At 52.0% G+C, this 19,775-nt stretch overlaps 1 protein-coding gene across 8 annotated transcripts; it reads left to right on the top strand.

The window, feature by feature from the left end:
• The first annotated feature begins 8 nt into the window (after positions 1-8).
• KLHDC8A (kelch domain containing 8A) lies at positions 9-19,775 on the top strand. Of its 8 annotated transcripts, none has more exons than XM_072948362.1 (7): positions 12,076-12,402; positions 12,654-12,746; positions 13,107-13,702; positions 16,505-16,669; positions 16,899-17,114; positions 17,712-17,813; positions 18,689-19,775. In XM_072948362.1, exons 3-7 carry the CDS (start codon positions 13,327-13,329, stop codon positions 18,880-18,882), a joined length of 1,053 nt encoding a protein of 350 aa, XP_072804463.1. In that variant the 5' UTR covers positions 12,076-12,402; positions 12,654-12,746; positions 13,107-13,326; the 3' UTR covers positions 18,883-19,775. The 8 variants fall into 8 exon arrangements, 6 of the variants coding, with proteins under 6 accessions (XP_031545766.1, XP_072804463.1, XP_031545763.1 ...); XR_001460182.3 differs by lacking the exon at positions 12,076-12,402 and adding an exon at positions 18,191-18,272 and having other exon boundaries at positions 12,460-12,746; positions 18,689-18,810; XR_012063418.1 differs by lacking the exons at positions 12,076-12,402; positions 18,689-19,775 and adding exons at positions 18,191-18,272; positions 18,382-18,682 and having other exon boundaries at positions 12,460-12,746.

Consider the following 19,775-nt stretch of genomic DNA (forward strand, 5'->3'; position numbering starts at 1 on the left):
AGGCACGGAGCAGGGAGAGGCAGGCACAGCCTCCAGGGCTCCTCCACGAGAGGGCTGAGGTCCTCCTGGGGGCGGGGGCGGGGGGGCATGTTCCTGGAGCTCAGGGACCCCTGCACTTCTGTGCATTCAGGGAGGTGCCCACTGCATAGGGCCTGGCTGCATCCCAGTTCATCGGCCAGAGGAAGCAGCAGGGGATTCGTCGGTCCAGAAGGAAGCCCTTGGGATCTTGGGGACCCTGCTGAATCTGCCCTCAACCTGCTTTGAGGAGGAGACTCCAGCCCCCTCTCCTCCTTTGTCTTTGGCAGGTGATCACTCGATGTCCCTTTCCCCTGGTCAGGTAAGTTTTATTTCATTCCATCTCTGCAGAATGTCATCTTGGCTTTCCCAGTGCCTGCTGCTGGGGAGACAGGCAGTGGTGTTAGAGACAGGCTGGCGTAGGACTGAAGGGGTGGGGGTCTCTAAGTGCCTTTCCTCCTTAGCTAGGCATCGCTGGCTTTGCAGTTAAAGGTTCCTTCCCAGCTGGTTTTAACCTAGATAACTAACTTCAAAGATCACCATCTCTGGCACAGACCGGCCAACATCCAGCCAACAACCAGAACTTCTAGCTTCTGGTCTGAATTCAGCTCAACTTACTGATTATCAGCTATGTACAAGTTGCTGTGCTTGGCTTCACACAATACAGCGCCTGCCTTCAAAATGCTTTCCGCCTGGAAAGACAGAACCTCTACACTGATGGCATGTGGACTCTGGGGCCAGGCAATCTGGATTTCACACCCTATTCTGGCCCTGTGAGCTTGGGCAGGTCACTTAACCTCCCTAAGCCTCAGTTTCCTCATCTGCAAAGTGGGGATAATTGTACCTACCTTATAGGCTAAATTATACACACATATATAAAACTTAGATCAGCTCATGACACATAATAATCACCATATACTTGTTAACAATGATTGTTAAGTTCATATGAAGTTCAGATTATGTACAATATGTAACGAATTTGGCCTAGTGCTCTGAATATCAGTGGTGGTTATTATCATGTAAGGCACAGTTACAGATAAAGTTCTTCAGAAACATGGGAGGATTACTCTTGGTGGCACTGAGTCCGAGCACTGAAGAAGGAGTATTTCAACAAGCAGGGGTGGTATATGTAGCAGAGAGCGCCAAGCCCCGGTGCGGCAGCAGGAAATGAGAGGCCTTCTGGGCACCAGCTCTAGAGCGGTTTGACTGGAGACCAGGCACTGAGCTTGACCGAGAGGATGAGCTGGACTTTGGGCCCCAGCATCTTGAGGACAAGGGCCAAGTCTAGGGTGTGACATTGTGAATCCTAGAGTAACCAGCCTGGCACCAGAAGGACAGGGATTGTAATACTTGGAAGGGATCCCCGCTGGGAGCCCTGAGACCGAGATCCAGGTCCTGGCTGAGCTTCCAGTTGAACTGGGTGCTCTGAGGCTAATCCCTTCACCTCCTCTGGGTTTGTTTCCTTACCTGTGACGTGGGGATAATAAAACTTGGTGCACCACACAATTTTACTAGAATTATTAACCATGGCATACGAATGTGAAATTATAAATCAGTGTGTAAAGCGCAAAGTACTATTCTTCAAGATAAGGAGGAGTTAGTGTGTCATCTGCACAGCTCTGGGGGGAAATGCAGAGGAAGAAATCATTTAACAAGGAGACTTATGAAAATCGTTCAAAACAACGCCTGACTCAAAACAGCAGTTGAATGAATGATCTCTCCCGTAATTGAGTGGTTAACTTATTCATTCATTAATTCAACAAATATTCCTGGAATTTCCATTGCATGCCAGGCATTGGGCTGGGTGATGGGAGAGAGTGTCAAGAGAAGAGAGGCAGAGACCCTGCCCCCCCCCCGAGATGCTTACAAGCAACTCAGGGAACTGGCGACCTGAGGACATCCCTGTGCTCCAAACCAGCAGCTTCCATCCTGCTGGCCATCTTCCAGTTTCTTTCAAGGATTGTTGCTGTTGGACATTTATTTTTAGTTGACTTTAGGCTCCTAAGACACACACCCCCTCCGTGGGTCTTGAGAACACCTCCTCTCTGCCCTCTGCTGGTGGCAGTTGTGAGGGCTTTGCAGTAAACAGCTCGAAGTGCATTACTCATAAATGCCATGCATTCCTGCTGCCTTCCACCACCCCTGAGATGAACCGAAGTGCCTTAATATTTAAAGAGGACTGAATTTGTAATTAGCACCTTAACTGTTATATCAGAGCCATTCCAGAAGTTTTCTATTTAAATGCAAATTGAATCTTCCCGAAGGAAAGCTAATAAGTGATGAAAATAGATAGCAAAAGATGAGGAAGCAGGAGGGAGGTGGCGCTGACGCGGCGCCGTCCCTGTTGTGATGTTGACTTGCTGCCTGCAGCCCATGCTCCCCTCACCTAGAGACCAGGCTCTGAGGATGACAGAGCCTGAGATGGGGTCTGGCTCCCTGGAGCCTGAGTCTCAATTCCTGTTCGTGTAGATGCCCAAATCAGCAGCCATTTGGCTGGGTCCTCACTGAGCTGCTGGAGGTCATCTTAGAATCCTGGTGGCCTGGAGAAGATACTGGTTTTGGAAGGATAGTTTCAGACAAAACGGGGTTTGAATCCAGAATCCTCTTCTGATTAGCCATAGGAGCTTGGGCGAGTTTCCTAATCTCTCTGAGCCTCTGTGCCTTCGTGATGTAAACAACTGTTAATGCTTGTTCCTCTCAAGATTGCTGTAAAGATTATGTGATATACAGAGAAAATGTGCCTGCTACAGAGTAGGTGCCCAACAACTGTTGGTTCCCTTCCATTGTCACGTACTGCTGCTGCACCAATTTCATGTCAAGGTGAGCAAGAAGCAGACTAGCGAGAAAAAAGTGGCATCCTTCTGTTTCCTGCCTAAGGTGGAGGGTGAGGCACAAACGTTTTCCATTAAGTGCGCCAGACAGTAAACACTTCACACTTTGCGGGCCATACACTCTCTGTCACAGCTATTCCATTCCACCATTGTAGTGGGAAAGCAGCCACAGACAACACACAAAAGAATGAGCAAATGAGCGTGGCTGTGTTCCAATATAACTTTATTTATAGACGATGAAATGTGAATTTCATGTAATTTTCACATGTCACAAAACATTTGTCTTTGTATTTTCCCCCCAACCATTTAAAACTGTAAAACCCGTTCTCAGATTACATGCAGTACAAACACAGGTGGAGGGCTGGATTTGGCCCATGAGTCACGTTTGCTAACCCCCACCCTGAAGTATCACAAGAGCCCTTCACCTGTGATCTGGGGGAGTCTGCACCGAGGAACCTCTCGGAACGTAACTCCTGAGGCTGGGACTGCAGAGGAGGGATGTCATCCAAAGAAGAAAATAGCCCTTTCAGGGCCGGGACTGCCAAGGACAAAAGGACACACAGGGTCCCTGGTGGTGACCTCTGCTGGGGTGCCAGCCTTTAAGTCAGGGCAGGAATAGAGGTATCATTCTACTTCTTGCCTAGTGACGTCCAGGAAGGACTGAGGTTCGTGGACAGGCAGCCATCTCCTGGTGACAGGCGAGGGATGGGTGCTCAGGGGCTTGGGCCATGGCTATCTCCTCCGCTGGGAAAGCGGTACAAGTTCCTTGGGATCCTCAGACCTCCCAGGGGCACACCTGCCTGCCCTGGGAGTGCCTGCTGATGAGAACGGGCAGGCCCTCTGATTCACCCGAGACTCGGCCTGTTTCTGCCTTTTCCTGGGTTCTCTTACATCCGTTCTTTTTCTTTAAATTGAAGTATAGTCAGTTGACAATGTTGTGCCAATGTCTCGTGTACAGCATCATGTTTCAGTCATGCATGTACATATATACATTCGTTTCCATATTCTTTTTAATTATAGGTTACTATAAGATATTGAATATAGTTCCCTGTGCTACACAGTAGACACTTGTGGTTTATCTTACATCTATCCTTTTTTTCTTTTTTTAGTTTTTTTTGGGCGGGAGTGATTAGGTTTATTTATTTTCTTTATTTATTAATGGAGGCACTGGGGATTGAACCTGGGACCCTGTGGATGCCAAGCTTACACTCTGCCACTGAGCCATACCCTCCTCCCTATCTTACATCTATTCTTAAACGCACACTCACACACAAAGCCCTCTTGCAGCCAGCCCATCACATCTCCCCCCTTCTCTGTCTCTAGCACAGAAAGAACACAGGTCACCACACCAGATGGCAACCTTGCTGCTGCAGCAGATTGCCGGTCTCCCGTGGGAGGAAGGGTTAAAGCAGGGCACTGGATGATGCCAGCTCTGCAGTCCCTACCCCCTCCTCTTTAACGTGCCTCTGCCTGATCCCGTCTCCTGAATCTCTGAGGAGGAGGGCACGTGTGCACTCATATGTGTGTGTGTGTGAGAGAGAGAGAGATGTGAAGCACCAGAGGACAGGGGGAGACAGTGAGGAGAGACAGTGCCAGAGGGAAACCACCCCATATCTCTATAGAGGTCCCAACCAGGGTGGACAACCTCTTTCCAGCGAGAGAATGAGCCGGACCTGATTTTCTGGTATCCATGGAGGATGGTGGGTAGAGCCATGAGGTGGAGCATGAGGCTGCTCTGTTAGAAGTTGCCCCAAGGCCTGGCAAGAAGGGAGGGGCAAAGAGGGCTGCAACCTCTGAGGGTAAATGCTCTCAGTTCTTGGCTCCGAAGAGGCTCTAGGCTGAGTGTCATCTCACACCAGTCCAACTTGTGGGCCCCCATCACTCGTTTCCCAGTCCCATAAAAGGGCCTGGAGCCTTGGATCCCACTGCATATCAGGTTCAGACAAAATTTGGTGCTAACTGGAAGGCAGGGAAGGAGAGTCAGGCCATGAGAAGTCCTCCTCCTGATGGAAGCAGTGATGATCAATAGAAAACCAGTAAATGTGATTTATCAGGTGAACAGTACCCAGCTGGAAACGAGGACTCTCCAGGGAGTGGGCCCGGATGGAGATGAGACAACAGCCTGAGGTTTTGTCCTTTGGATGAAATAGTTTTAATGGGAGGTGGGGGCCCCTGCAGGAGGTGAGCAGGTGAGACTTTTGTTAGAGGAAGAAGGCCTTATCCTTGGGCCTCAGAGCCTTGTGGGACTGGGCTGTGGGTCTATGGCCCTGCTCATTTAGAGCCTGCCAACGGGAGATCCAGGCCCCCCTTACTCGCCCCCCAGCGGCCGCACGCACGCCCCATCCATGACAGGCAGGCTGGCCCGTCTGCCAATCAATATTCCTTGCCGATTCCCCTGCTGGAGCAGCGGGGCTGGTGTGTAAATCATTCAGAGCCCTCTCTCAGCTCTGCCAGGACATGGAGCTCTTTTTAATTAAGAAGAATGGAGGATGCTGCTGGCTCTAGAAACGGCGGTATTAACTTACTAATGGACATTTAAAGAGCTGTGTGTGTGTTCTCTGCTGCTGCCTTCCACAGCCTGCGGCCTCTGCTCCTCTACAGAGCTGCCCAAGCCCCCCTGCCGGCGCTGCTATCCCCTGCATTAGAAGGGGTGGAGGATAATCACCCCCCAGTGCCCCGCCAGGCCCTGGCCTCGTGGCCTGGGACAAATGGGCCCATTTTTGCCTTTAGAGGATGGGTCAGAATCAGGATGAGTTGAGCCCTGGGTCCTCTGCCCCCTGTCCTGGCAGCCTGTGGGTAGGCAACAGGCACCCCAGAAATGGCAGGGCCCACCAGGAAGCATGGTTAGGCCTCCGGGTGGCTGCCCAGGGTCTACAAGGAGCCCGCCCATTAGCAATAGCTGCAGCTCTCACAGGCCCCCGTGTCCCTGGCTGACTAGGGGACAGGGGAAGGCCCCCAGTAAAGTCCCTTCCGGTGACTGGAGCTTGGGTAGCGGGCAGCACCTACGAGAGCCGGTGAGGCAGACCTCTGTGCATCTGTACCACCCAGAAGAATGCGAAGATGTCCATTCTGGAACCTGCTTTGTCCTGGGGTTAAACGATTCTTTCTCTAGGGCTTCCCACCCTGCAGGCCCCGCGGAGGAAGAGCGCTCCAGCTTGGAGGGGGGACCTAAAGCTGCCGTCTTCTCTCTCTTCCTTCCTTCCTTCTGATTTTACAGACACCAGAGTGGATATGACTTGCCCAGAGGTGCACAGCCCTGTTATGACAAAACGTGGGCTGGCACAGAGGTCCCCTGACTCTCAGCCCTGTGTCTTTCCTATTTCCGGCATCTCCGGGGGACGGGACACCACGGCCTGTCATCTCACCTCATGCTGGTGTTTTAATTTTCTGATGCTCCCCAGCAGGAGATTCTTCCTTTTTATAACACATCCCCAGGCTTTCTTTTAAGCCCCATTTCCTCTTACAATTTCCTCCATAAACACAGGGAAGTCACCAAGGTCTTTCAGGGAAGGCTTCCCTTCCAGCTGTCATTATCATCCTATGCGTTAAACAGCAGAGGAGTTTGCAGCTTCCCGACTATTTCTTCCCTAAATTGTGCAGCTCGTGAGTCTGAAAACCAAGATGACCACCCCTCCCCAGCATCCCTAATCTGTGATCCACTTTCCAATGTCCCAGTTTTATCTAAATAGGCAGGAAGTTGCTCACAGGTGGACAGATGCGTTCATAACCGGTATCCTTAAGTCCCCCGAGGCTCCAGGCTCCACGCCCTATGCCACGTGCCGTGTGCTATATGCTATGTACTATGCTATGTGCCACGTGCTAAGTGCTATGCTCTAGAGGAGGAGGGGGCAAGGGGGGTAATGGAAGGAATGTGACTAACTCAGCTCTCTAATCTAGGCTGCGTGATCAGGAGGGGAAGACCTACCACTGAGGCCATTCCGCGGGACCCCAAGGGTGGCAGTGCCGCATGAACAGATGTAGATTATGATTGTGATTATTGGCCCCTGTGTCACACCATCTCTAATCAAGTCCACTTGAGCCCAAAATCCATCCTCTGGGCTGGTGTTGGGCAGGAGGAGGCCCTAATGAGGCTTTTCCATGTCGGGTAGGAATTAACCCTTCCTTTGGTCTGCTGGCAGCCTCAGTCTTAACTGGCTGAGTCATCCTCTCTCCCCATCCCCTGAATACAGCCCGAGCTTCTGGCACGGAATAGGAAGGTGATTATCTAAAGGAAGGGCACCAGCTGTTCTCCAGATCAGAATGCTGTTTAGGCTGCAGTGGAAGGGGCTCTAGTTAGCTGGGGGGAAAGATATCCTGTCCAAGACAGAAGCCCAGAAATGGAGGGGGCGGGCCATGGTAAGGAGCCTGCCTTGTGAGACTGGCACCTGCTACTTGGGCACACTGGCCGGAGTACACAAAGTGTCAGAGGTACGGAAACCTGCCATCACAAGGGGGGAAAGCAAACTGCCCTTCACAGAGGACCTACTGCGTGCCCAGGAACCATGCCTGGCACCCCGTTCCTCCCATAATGCTAGAAAGTAGATTTTCTTTTTCCCTTTTTCACAGATGAGGAACTGAGATTCAGGGTATAAGTGACTTACTCATGGCCACACAGCCAGGGGTTGGCCAAGCAGGGTAGAGGCCCAGTCTGATTCCAGAGTCCACACACCTCCTCACTGCCCTATGACAGTGGGGCACTGCATGCAGAAAGAGAAGCACACCGGCAAGGTGATCCCAGCCTCTGGGGCTCCAGGTGGGCCCCTCCACCAGCGTGGTACCCACAGAGGGAGGTGCCCACCGACAGGAAGGTAAACTGTATTTCTGAGGAGGGAGAAAGGAGCTACTACAGCCCTTAATAAACAACTCCTCTTTCCCTGCCCCCCAGATGTGCCCTGCACTTGGCACCCCGCCAGTCCCTTGAGGCCCCCCACACAGTTGCTCCATCCATGGTTGGCTACGCTGGGAATGCGACTGGTTTACTAGGAATAAGAAACTGTCCCCTCACCCACACATTCAGCTTCCCCATTACCTACCACAGAGTTCAGTGAAAGCTGGCCCCTGAATAGCTAATAAACTCAGTCGATGCTGAGTCAGACTGCATTTTTATTGTATGGAAATTAGATCTTAATAAACCCAAGACAAGGGAGGAGGGTATAGCTCAGTGGCAGACCGCATGCTTAGCACGCAAGAGGTCCTGGGTTCAATCCCCAGTTCCTCCATTTAAAATAAATTTAAAAAACCCAAGATGAGACCTTTAAGAAAATACTTACTGAGTGACTTCTTCTGGGGCTGCGCACCCTTTCAACAAATTTGACTGATACATCAATATCACAATAATAAAGACTGCGAAGTACCAAGGCTTCATCTTTAGAGGCTTCCATGAGCTCTCCTCTCCCCACTTGCCGACCTTCCCAGTGCCACCATGTAATGAAGGCTGACACCTCAAACGCTTCCTAAGAGAGAAGAGAAACCCAGGCCCAGTGCAACACAAAGTCTTAAAGCAAGAAGGATTTAGGCTTGACGTGAAGAAGAACTTCCTGACAGGGAAAGTGGTTACACACTGGAATAAGCTGGTGAGGAATCAAAGGGGTCACGGGACTCCCCACCTCTGCTTGGCACTTCGCACGTCCCCAGCTTGGTGCACTCAGCCCAGACGTGGAAGCCGTAGGTGACTCAGGGAATCTTAAGTGGCGGTTGCTAGGTTACAAGCTTCCTCAATGTGCTTTCAGTGTAAGGACTAAAGGATGTCACCTGGCTGGGAGGAAGAGCTGTGGGGGAGGGAGTAGGGGAGATGGAGACAAGCCAGCACATCCAGAAGGAGCAATTAGGCCATGGCCTGGAAGGCATCCTGTTCTTAGTACTTTTCCAAGGATCTGAGTCCCTAGATCCCATGGTCCTTGTAGAGGGTGATGTTTGCAGGACATAAACATTAGGTTAGAATGGAGCCGATTCTGGGGCCGGATTCCAGTCCTTTCCCAATTATGCTGCCCGGAACAGACAGTATGACAGTGGGGAGAGGGCAGTCACTGAAACCCTCTGAGGGTCTGGGCTCCTTCCTTCACTGTAACTGGACAAAAAGCCAGATGACAGTAGAGATGCTAGATACCCTTAATAATGTACAATTCTTTCCCTTGTGATTTAATTGTGATAAAGTGAAAGAATGTTGGACTTAGAATTCACAGACTAGACCCACCCCGAACAACTAGCATGGCCCTAAGTCAGTTATTTCATTTCACAAAGTCTCAGAGTCCTCATGTGTAAAAAGTGGGTGCTAATACCTACCTGGCAACCTTTCCTAGGGCTGTTGTTAAGATTATGAGAGGGGTGGGGGAGTATAGCTCAGTGGCAGAGCTTGCGCTTAGCATGCATGAGGTTCTAGGTTCAATCCCCAGTCCCTCCATTTAAAAAAATTGAGTTATGCAGACATATATATGTACTAAGCATATATATATATATATATATACATATATATATATACACACACACACACATATATATATACATATATATATATATATCTCAATAAGCATATATCTGCTTATTGAGCTGTCCCACTAGTGGGATGGGTGGCGACACAGGAAGTCTTGACTCACGGCTTTGGTAGAAGGCTCAGTGGGCAAAAGAGGCTGAAGGTGGGCCCCCAAAAGCCCTCTTGAGGGAGATCTATGGCTTTCAGTCCTCCAGATCACTCTGTGCTGATTTTTTTGTGAAGACAGTTTAAACTGAGGCTTCCCTGTTCCTCTAGGCAGAGCATGGTCTCTAGGAAAAAGTGAAATGTTTGGAGCTTCCTGTGAAGCTTCATTAATTCAGTTCACATTTTTTTGGAATTTATGGGTTCTTATAGAATAGAGAAAACAGAACATAACTTTTGGGGGAGGGTGAAATTTACCCCCTACCCCACCTTGAGTTCTTCTGGCTGATCTAATAATTAAATTGACACAAGACAGATGATTGGGAGGGGGAAAAATAATTTAATTCACATGTACTGAGGTCCCAAAGAAATGGGAGCCCTGAAGTGACCAAAACAGACTGTTTATATATCATTTTCAGACAATTAATTGTGAAGATTTAACAAAGGGGCTTGTGCTTGGGGTCGCAGACTGATGAAGACCAGAGAAGTTTGTTCACTTGGCCTTCTGTGTCTTGAACCCCCTATAACCCTGGTGAGAAGGATGCTTTCTATCTTCTGGGTGTAGGGAGGCTGCTTTCACATGGGAGATTTATTTCCCACTTTCAGGGGGAAAAAAGGGGCTCAGAGTGTGTTTTTAATCTCAAAATTTCTCCACTGGCTCTTTCTCGAGTAACTAACTTAAAATAATCAATATGCCATGTGGTAGTATATCTTGGGGTGGCCTGCTCTGAGCCCCAATACAACCTTCTTCTGTGAAGCTTCCAGAGCTAGTTACTTTGTAAGTCCAGGGAATTCCCCCTGAAAAACAGTGGAATTTCTAAGCCAAGAACTCACGATGTTAAGATGGCCCTATTGTGAGCTGTGACTTCTGTTTCTTACAGGAAGTCATTTCTAAGTGAGGGGCGAAATGTTTGTGCTTGTTCTCAGTTTTCCCTTTTCTTGGTTTTGTTGACAGTAGTTACAGTAGTAATAGAGTTAATAGCGATTTACCAGGCTCCTGCTAGGTGTCAGAAGCTGAACTGAACACTTTACAAATATTATCTCATTTAGTCTTCACAAAAATCTACAAAGATATATCTATAGCATGGAAGGCTACTCAGAACTAAAAAGGAATGAATTATTGATACATGCAAAACTTGGATGAGTCTCCAGGGAATTATGCTGGGAGCCAAAAAAGTCAGTCCCCAAAGGTGACATGCTGTAAGATTCTATTTATATGACATTCTTGAAATGACAAAATTATGGAAATAGGAAACAGATTAGTGGTTGCCAGGGGTTGGAGAGAGAGGGGCAAGAGAAGAAGGTATGGATATAAAGAGGCAACATGAACGGTTCTTGTGATGATGGAAATGTTCTGTATCTTGACTAATCAATTTCCATATCCTGCACTGGAGAGGGTGTAGAGAAAAAGGAACTCGCCTACATTGTTGGTGGGAATGTAAATTGGTGCAGCCACTATGGAGGGCAGTGTGGAGATTCCTCAAAAAACTAAAAATAGACTTACCATGTGACCCAGCAATCCACTCCTGGGCATATATTGGGAGGAAAATACAATTCGAAAAGGCACATGTACCCCAATGTTCACAGCAGCAATATTTACAATAGCCAAGACGTGGAAACAACCCAAATGTCCATTAACAGATGACTGGATAAAGAAGATGTGGTATATATGTATACAGTGGAATACTACTCAGCCAAAAAAAGAATAAAAATGCCATTTGCAGCAACGCGGATGGACCTGGAGATTGTCATTATAAGTGAAGTCAGTCAGAAAAAGAAAGAAAAATACCATATGATATCGCTTATATGTGGAATCTTAAAAAAAAGATTACAAATGAACTTATCTACAAAACAGAACAGACTCACAGACGTAGAGAACAAACCTATGGTTACCAGTGTGAAGCGATAAACTGAGAATTCGAAATTTGCACCTCTTGGGGAGTGATGGAAATGTTAGCTAGCTTGATCGTGGTGGTAGTTTCATTGATGCATACATAAAAAGAAAAAAATTACTCAAAAATTTTCCATATCCTGGTTGTGATATTATTGTACTATAAGCTTTGCAAGATGTTATCCTTGAGGGAAATTGGGTAACAAGCGTTATTTTTTACAACTGCATGTGAATCCACAATTTATCTCAAAATATAGTTTAATTTAAATAATATAAAGAACCTGAGGTTAAGAGTAGTTAAATAATTTCAGAGCCAGAATTTAAACCAAGATCTGTCAGATTCCCAAGCCTGAGAATTTCAAGACTTGACTCTATTCAAGGAAACCAGATAGGAGGACCCCATAAGCCTGGCAGTCAATCAGACCACGTGGCTTACTGATGTCATGGACATCTTTGTTACTGAGGACTATTTTCCTGATAAGGCGACTAGAGAGTGGCTTGCAAGATTTGGCAAGCCCTGTGGGTTTGTGCTGAGGGCCAAGATTTGATAACCAGGTTTCCCCTTCCTGAGGTGTGTAAAGAAAGGCAATGTGAGAGGGACCACCCACGTGTTTGTCTTTCTGTGTTTGTCTCTGGCTGTGTGTCCGCAAAACTGTTCATTTGTCAGTTTCTCTGTGGATATGAGTATTTCGGGGGGTGGGGGTAAGATGATGTGTACGTTATGGATATATGCGCAGGTCGGTGTGTAAACTGTTTGGATGCACCTGTGTCAGGTCTGGGTGTGCCACACCCACAGAACTTGTTTCTATTAGGTTAAACCATTTGATAAAACCTCCCCCAAAGCAAAGCCGACTATTGAGCCAGCCCGTCACAAAGTGGGTCTGTGTACTGCAGATAAACTGGGTAATTGGACTCTCCGCCTCCTCATCCAAAACAAACACTCACAAACCGCCCACCCCCACACTGGAGGGAGTCTGGTCCCGTCATCTGGGTACTTGGCGCTAGTGCCCGGCTTTCCCTGAGCGGGAGACAAGGTGAGCGTCTACGGCCGGGCCCTTTCCCTCCCCCGCGGGCCGGGCGCCGCCAGGGCTTATGTAAAAGGGTCGCGGCTCGCTCCGCCGCGGGGCGCACGCGGATTCCTGCACAGGTGTGGCGGCTGCCGGCGGGGATGTGCGAGGAGCAGGCGCGCCGGCCTCCCCCCAGCCCCCGGCGGCGGCTTCGCTTCTCCTTCCTGTTGCTCATTTATTCTCCTCATCTGCATGTGTGACGGCGGTGTGCGGACTAGGGAAGGACAGAGTGCCCTCTCCCCTGCTGGCCGCGCCGCTCTCGGGTAATGCGCTGCCTGCGCCTCGCCCCCGCGCTCCTCCGGCCTGGCTGTGTAAGTGGCGCGGGGCGGGGGCGGGGGCGGGGGCGGAAGATCGCGGGGATGGGGAGCTGGGAAGAGGCAGGCGTCGGCGCCGAAAGGTGTTAACTCCTTGCTTCACCGGGAGGCGGCCGGGCACCTGGAAGCCCAGAACGCCCCCGGCCCCTCGCGCGCTCCGCTGGTTTCCGACCAATCGGCGGGGAGAGCCACGGTGGACAAAGCGGGGCGGGCGTGATGCTGCCGCGGGGTGGCGCCCTCGCCGCCGCGTCTTCCCTTGAAAGTTGGCGGGGGGCTGGGAGCCCGCGCGCCCGCCCACGCCGGGAGCCCAGGGCTCTTGGCCCTGGCTGCCCTTGATTCGCCCCATTCCTCCTGCAGGGCCAGGCGCGGACGCCGCCGGACCGCTGAGGCTTGAGGGACGGTGAAGCGCTGGCCGGCGTCGGGGCCCTTCCTGGGGGTCGGGCGGGAGCCCGCGGACGGGAGCGAGATGGAGGCGGCGAGAGGGGGCGCGCAGTAGCCGGCGGATCCCCAGGTTCGCACCTCCCCCGGCGCCCTGGCGCTCGGCGGGGGCGCGGCGGGCGGGGCCCCCGGGGCTGCCATGGAGGTGCCTAACGTCAGGGACTTCCAGTGGAAGCGCCTAGCGCCACTGCCCAGCCGGCGGGTCTACTGCTCCCTGCTGGAGACCGGGGGGCAGGTCTATGCCATTGGGGGATGTGATGACAACGGCGTCCCCATGGACTGTTTCGAGGTCTACTCCCCTGAGGCCGACCAGTGGACCGCCCTGCCCCCCCTGCCCACAGCCCGGGCCGGGGTGGCCGTCATCTCCCTGGGCAAGCGGATCATGGTGATCGGGGGTGTGGGCACCAGTCAGCTGCCCCTGAAGGTCGTGGAGATGTACAACATTGATGAGGGCAAGTGGAAGAAGAGGAGCATGCTGCGCGAGGCCGCCATGGGCATTTCCGTCACGGCCAAAGGTGAGTGGGGCCAGGGCTGAGGGAGGCAGAGAGAAGGGAGTGGGGGGGTCAAAGGGAAAGGGAGTGATGCCGACACTGGGTTGGAGGCCATGATCATATTCCTGATCCCATTTCATCCTTAGGGTGGACACTGAAACTAGAGGCCCGCTTGCCTTATTTTACAGATGGGAAAACTAGGACTCAGCAAATGAGGTGTCTAGTAAATCCATATGATGCCAGAGCTCCCCTCCACCGCACCGGGCTCCTCCTAGCAAGTGAGCAGGCCTGGCCAGAGGGGAGAGCCAGAGGGTTAGTGCAATGTCTCTGTAGGTCCCTTCATTCCGCAGAATGACCAGGCTTCCCACCCACAGCACCAAATCCCCTGAAATCTGCCTTGCAGGTGCCACTACTTACAGACATATATTTGGGGTCCTGAGGATGTTCACGCCATCCTCATACCATCTCCAGGCCCCACTGGGAGGGCTTTGGAACCTGATTCCAGGAACTTCTCCCTACCATCTGCCTCCTAATCTCAGAGATCCTGATGAGTGGAGACCAGAATATTCCTGAGGGTCCTGCCCCTGTGGTATCTGGCCCAGGTTCACTAAGTTCTCAGGGCGGGCAAGTGCTGACCACGTAGCTTTGTGATTCTCATTTCACTCTCTCCAAGCCCATCATTTCCTTCTTTTCAGGCCAGGTACATCCCAGAACATAGAGGGGACCTGAAAGCTCTTTTGCTAAAACACACAGGGTTTTATGGGAAACGGTCCAACAGGAGTTAGGAGACCCCAAGTACAGATCAGAGAGGCTTAGTGGGATGCAACTTTCCCTCCCTCTCCTACAAAAACCATCCCAGCTGCCTGTTGGGTCTCCTGTAGGTTAGAAACCAGTATTTCTTGAGCACCTGCTCTGTCCCTGGCACAGTTCTAGGTCCCAGGGAGGAAGGCAAGAGGCAGAAGATCTGATCCCTGCTGTTAGGAGCCCAGGTCTGAAACCAATGAAGGTGACCAGAGAGAAACTCTAACTCAGAATCCCTCAGGGCAGAGTGGCCAGTGAGGTCTCCTGAACTCCCAGTAAGGAAGTAAGGAAACTGGAAGGAAGGAAGGAAGGAAGGAAGGAAGGAAGGAAGGAAGGAAGATGGAAAACATGGAGGCCCATGGGGAAATAGAGAGGGAGCGGGCTTCAATAAATGGTGCTGAAAAAAAAATGATGCTGAAAAATTAAGAACTAACATTTATTGAGTCCTTACCATAGGTGCTTTTAAGTATATTAATCTCTTTGACCCTCACAACCTGTCTGATGAGGTAAGTGCTATAATCATCTTCATTACAGTGAGAAGTAATATGAGGCCCAGAGAGGTTAAGTAACTTGCCCACCGTTACACAGCTAGCAGGTGATGGTTGAGTCTGTGCTCTTAACTATGGCATTGAGTGGGCTCAACAGTTTACTAAGAATTTACATGCCTTTGTGCCAGGCTTTATACCAGATGCTGGGGCCACAGGTTAACAAATTCTCAAGGACCTAACAATCTATTGAAAGAAACAAAGATTATTTCAGTAACGTGTGGCAAGTGGGGTGATGCAGATGCCATGGGAGGTAGTGAGCCACTGCTGTCAGCCCACCTTACAGTTCAGGGACACCCAGGTGACTCTGAAAGAATGACTAAGAATCAGGTGCAGGAGTGCTGGTGTGGAATGGATGGGCGGGTTCCCAGCTGGAGGTATGCAGGTGAAACAGGACTGAGAGAGGTTGAGTTTGTGTCAGTAAATCACTCATTACAGAGGCCCCATCTCCCAGCCACAGACTGTGGTTGGGATTTTTTTCCTCTCTCTTTAGTAAAATCAGAAAGTAGAAAAAAGTAGTGCTCATCCCTGCAAGGCCCTTGAAGAGTAAAGGCCTGTTAGAGCCAGAAGTAGTGAAACCTGGCGACTAAGAGAGAGAACCCCACGCAGGGATGGGTCCTCGGGAAAAAGAGAGCCCTGGGGGGAGGGCTCTGTCCTTAACAGGCTACAAGGTACTGGGGTGAGGCTCAGGGAATCGCGGATGCCTTGCCCTTCTCTTGGGTGCAGTGTGTCAGGGAAGTGCCTTGAGAGGCCGCCGGCAGCCAAGAGCGCTGGAGAAAGGAGGGGACTCCCTTCTCTTCTCAGAGTGCCTTGCCCACTGCCTGGGCAGGGTTTCATAAAGGGGCCAGTTTGCTCTCCTCCCTCATTCACCCCTAGCCCTGTCCCATCCAGTGCAGGGTGCCTCCTGGAGCCCCCATGCTCTCCGGTGTGTGAAGGAGGATGGCCTTCCTCAGTCCAGACAAAGAAGGAAGCAGCAGCAGTCCAGTGTCCCCCAAGGCCAATGACAGCAGGGCTGACCTCATTTCCTAAGGCTCCCACTAGCCCTAGGGATTTCTAGATCTGGGAGTGCCTGGGAAACAGGCCACTCCTGGGGGCATCAAAGGAACTCCTTCCTCTTTGGCATCCCCTCTGGCTGCCCAGGAAGGAGGAGAATGGAGGGGACAAGACCTGCAAAGGGTGGTCCAGGCCTAGACTCAACCAAGTCTGCCTTTCGGCAAGGCTTAGCATTTCAAGCTTAAGCAAGGGCCAGGCACCAAGGCAGGCTAAGGCATGTAGGCCTGACATGGCTTCGAAAAGACCCAGGCTCGACCATAGCAGGAACTTTTAATGGTGCCACCAACTCATTCTCTGGCAGAGCAGTGGTTGTGAATCTGGTCTGGCCTCAGTGCTGGCATTCAAGGGGTTAACAGAGGCTGGCCATGGTAGAGGATGAGTCTGATGGCCTGTCTCATGGCGTCTGTTGTGTGGTCTTTCTCCTTAGATTACAGAGTGTACGCGGCAGGCGGGATGGGCCTGGACCTCCGTCCACACAGCCACCTCCAGCACTATGACATGCTCAAGGACATGTGGGTGTCTCTAGCACCCATGCCCACCCCGAGATATGCTGCCACCTCCTTCCTCCGGGGTTCCAAGATCTATGTGCTGGGTAAGGACAGGTTGTCCGTCCCATGTCTGTCCCGCCTTCCCTCCCCTGGGTAAGTTCCTATTGGAAGCAGTGCCTGTCTGTGTGCTGAGCATCTTCTGGGCACTGGGGTTTATCATGCCGCCCCACCTCTCAGGGAGCTTCCTGTGTGATCCAATCAGAAGGGGGAACCCAGCCCCAGTGCTCAGGGGCTTACTCTGCTTGCCCAATCCCCGCCCACTCTGGCCTCCAGGGGGACGACAGTCCAAGTACGCGGTCAACGCCTTCGAGGTCTTTGACATCGAGACTCGCTCCTGGACCAAGTTCCCCAACATTCCCTGTAAGCGGGCCTTCTCCAGCTTTGTGACCCTGGACGACCGCTTGTACAGCCTGGGCGGCCTGCGGCAGGGTCGGCTCTACCGGCAGCCCAAGTTCCTCCGGACGATGGACGTGTTCGACATGGAGCAGGGTGAGCCGGGCGCCGGCCCCTGGCTGCCCACCTCTGCTCTGGCTGAATCCCCCACCTTACCCCCATCCCATCCATCCGCCCAGGCCCACTTTTCCAGCTGGGAGTACTTTCCAGAAGTGTGAACACCCCTCTCCATTCAGGGATGCTCTTGGGAGCAAATTCTTTGATCTGTACAGGGCTCCCTTTGATTGGCTGGTTGTTTTTATCAAAGCCTTTTCCATCTATTGTCGCTTCTTACAACATCCAGGCAGGGCCAGGTGAGGGAGGGCTTTTTCCTGCTTTTTGTTCACAGAGAAACAGAAGGAGCCGGACTCCTACGCTCTGCCTCTAGTCAGCCTCCTCTCCAGCTTAGAGCCTGTGAGAGCAGAGACAGGACTAGGTGATTCGTTATAAGAGATTACGGTCCCCTGGACTGCAGCACACATGGGGGAAGGTGGAGGCCATGGAGAGTCCTTCCAAACAGTGTTGTATCTGCACTGGGCATGAAGGGTAGATGGAGTGGACATGCTGCCTCGGCTGTGGGCTGTTTGTGTATTTGGTGGGGGTGGTCAGCAGCTAATTCTCTGTATGTCTCCTGCCGCCCTCCGTGGCCTCCAGGGGGATGGCTGAAGATGGAGCGCTCCTTCTTCCTCAAGAAGCGGCGGGCAGACTTTGTGGCCGGCTCTCTGAGCGGACGGGTCGTAGTGGCTGGAGGACTTGGTAAGGATGGAGCCTCCGGGCTGGCACTGTGGTTCAGGTGCTCGGTGGATCCTTGGCAGTCTGCATGAGCAGGAGAAGGGGCTGGCTCCTTGCCCACCACCTGCCTACCGCTTTATTCCAGAGAATTCAAAACGCTCCCTTCCTCCCACCCTGGATGTCGTATCTCCACGTATGGGCCCCAGAAGTGGTCTCTCTGGCCTCTCACACAGGGGAAACTGAGGCCCAGAGAGCATAAGGGACATACTGATAACCGTGTCACACAGGCTTGCTGTGCACAGGTCCTTGGGGCCTTTCCAGGAATGACTGGTGGTAAAAAGTGTGGCAGGGATTGGCCTTGGTCTTCTTTCTCTGACCCGTCTCTTCTCCCTGGATACCAGCTCCATCACGGAGTAGGAGGGCAGTCTGATCGAATACGTTATTTTAATGAATTCAGGATTTGCTGCATGACCCCTCCCGGAGGTGAGCGGCGTTTTGAAGGAGGGACCCCGACATCACAGGGGAGAGATGGGCAGCGTCCAGGCACCCAGAGTTTACTCAGCACGGACAGACCCCCACTTTACCCACACAGGAAAGGAGCTTGATGTGAGCCAGACCACGTGTGCAGCTTTCTTAGGAAAAGGCAGTTGTGTCTAGAAACTTCTAGTAAAAGCAGAAGGTAGGGAAAGAAAGCTTAATCTTGAGGAGATGAAAAGACAGAGAAGGCAGGAAGGGCAAAGTGGCAGTTTGAGAAAAGGGTGGGGAGGGAGCAGTTCCGCAGCCAGGGAAGTTTGAGGATGCTTGGCCTCTGTGGTGGGGAGTGGGGGTTTCGGGGTGACCACCGGCACGGATTGGTGGCTGGACTCCTTTGTGAGATTTGGTCCCCTCGGCACTTTTAGGCAACCAACCCACTGTCCTGGAGACGGCAGAGGCGTTCCACCCAGGGAAGAGCAAGTGGGAGATCCTCCCCGCCATGCCCACACCCCGTTGTGCCTGCTCCAGCATCGTGGTCAAGAACTGCCTCCTGGCCGTGGGAGGCGTCAACCAGGGTCTGAGCGATGCCGTCGAAGCCCTGTGTGTCTCTGACTCCTAGCCGTCCCTGGGCCCACTGCCTGTGTCCTGGATCGGATCACCCACTCTTGACAAGAGGAATGGTCTCGTCAAAGCAGTTTGGGCCGCTTCCCAGGATGCCGGCTCCTGTCAGCGGCCAGTGGGGTCAGGCCCTGGGGCCCTGAGTGACCACTCCACCTCCAAACCCTACCCATCCCCGGAAACTGCAAGGAGTCTGGATGACTCTGCCGGCCCCGCCCCCTCGCCAGGGCTCAGGTGACCTCTGGGGAGAGTCCTCACTTGCTGCTCAGGCAGAGGGAGGTACAGGAGTGCGGGCCACCTGCCCCCTCTGGGCTTACCCCTCCCCATCTGCAGGATGGGAGGTAGGCAGGGCAGTTCTCACCCAGAGGATAGCTCCTTGTAGCTGGCCTTTCCCCGGCTCTGCACCAGTCTGACGGCCTCTTAGGATGGAAAATGGAGAAGGGTTGCATGGCTACCAAACCCCTCTTCCCTACCTTGGTCTACATCCCCTCCGCCTTTGGTGGCCAACTGTGGGCCTGCCCTGGACCTCATCTGCTCAGCAAAAACTGACCCTGGAGCTGGAGAGGCAGACTTGGAAGGGGAGTCGGGTTCACGTGGACTGGTACAGGCCAGCAGCCTTGGCCAGGGAGGACCCAGGCCTCTCGGGGTCCCGATGGGAATGTGATGATGGGGAAGGAGCAGACTTCCAGCCCAAGGTCTGCTCCCCACTTTTCTCTCTTCATTTCTCCTTTGGTCACCCCTCCCCACCAGAGGCCCAGCCCTTTGTCACGGACAGCCCAGAGTGTTTCTGCGTGAAACCTTCTCATTTACACTGTGGCATCAAAATCCACGAAGGATGGACTCATTGCACTCTGGTTAACAGCAGCAGCACAATGATTAAAATCTATATTCCTA

The sequence above is a fragment of the Vicugna pacos genome, chromosome 23 (assembly GCF_048564905.1).
Source record: "Vicugna pacos chromosome 23, VicPac4, whole genome shotgun sequence".
In the NCBI taxonomy this organism is placed as follows: Eukaryota; Metazoa; Chordata; class Mammalia; order Artiodactyla; family Camelidae; genus Vicugna; species Vicugna pacos.

Bases quoted from the DNA above. Each gene is read 5' to 3' on its own strand.
- KLHDC8A (XM_031689906.2), top strand. From the start codon at position 13,327: ATGGAGGTGCCTAACGTCAGGGACTTCCAGTGGAAGCGCCTAGCGCCA. The intron at 17,115-17,711 runs GTGAGCCGGGCG...CGTGGCCTCCAG, and splicing joins CGTGTTCGACATGGAGCAGG to GGGGATGGCTGAAGATGGAG. The intron at 17,814-18,688 runs GTAAGGATGGAG...CGGCACTTTTAG, and splicing joins CGTAGTGGCTGGAGGACTTG to GCAACCAACCCACTGTCCTG.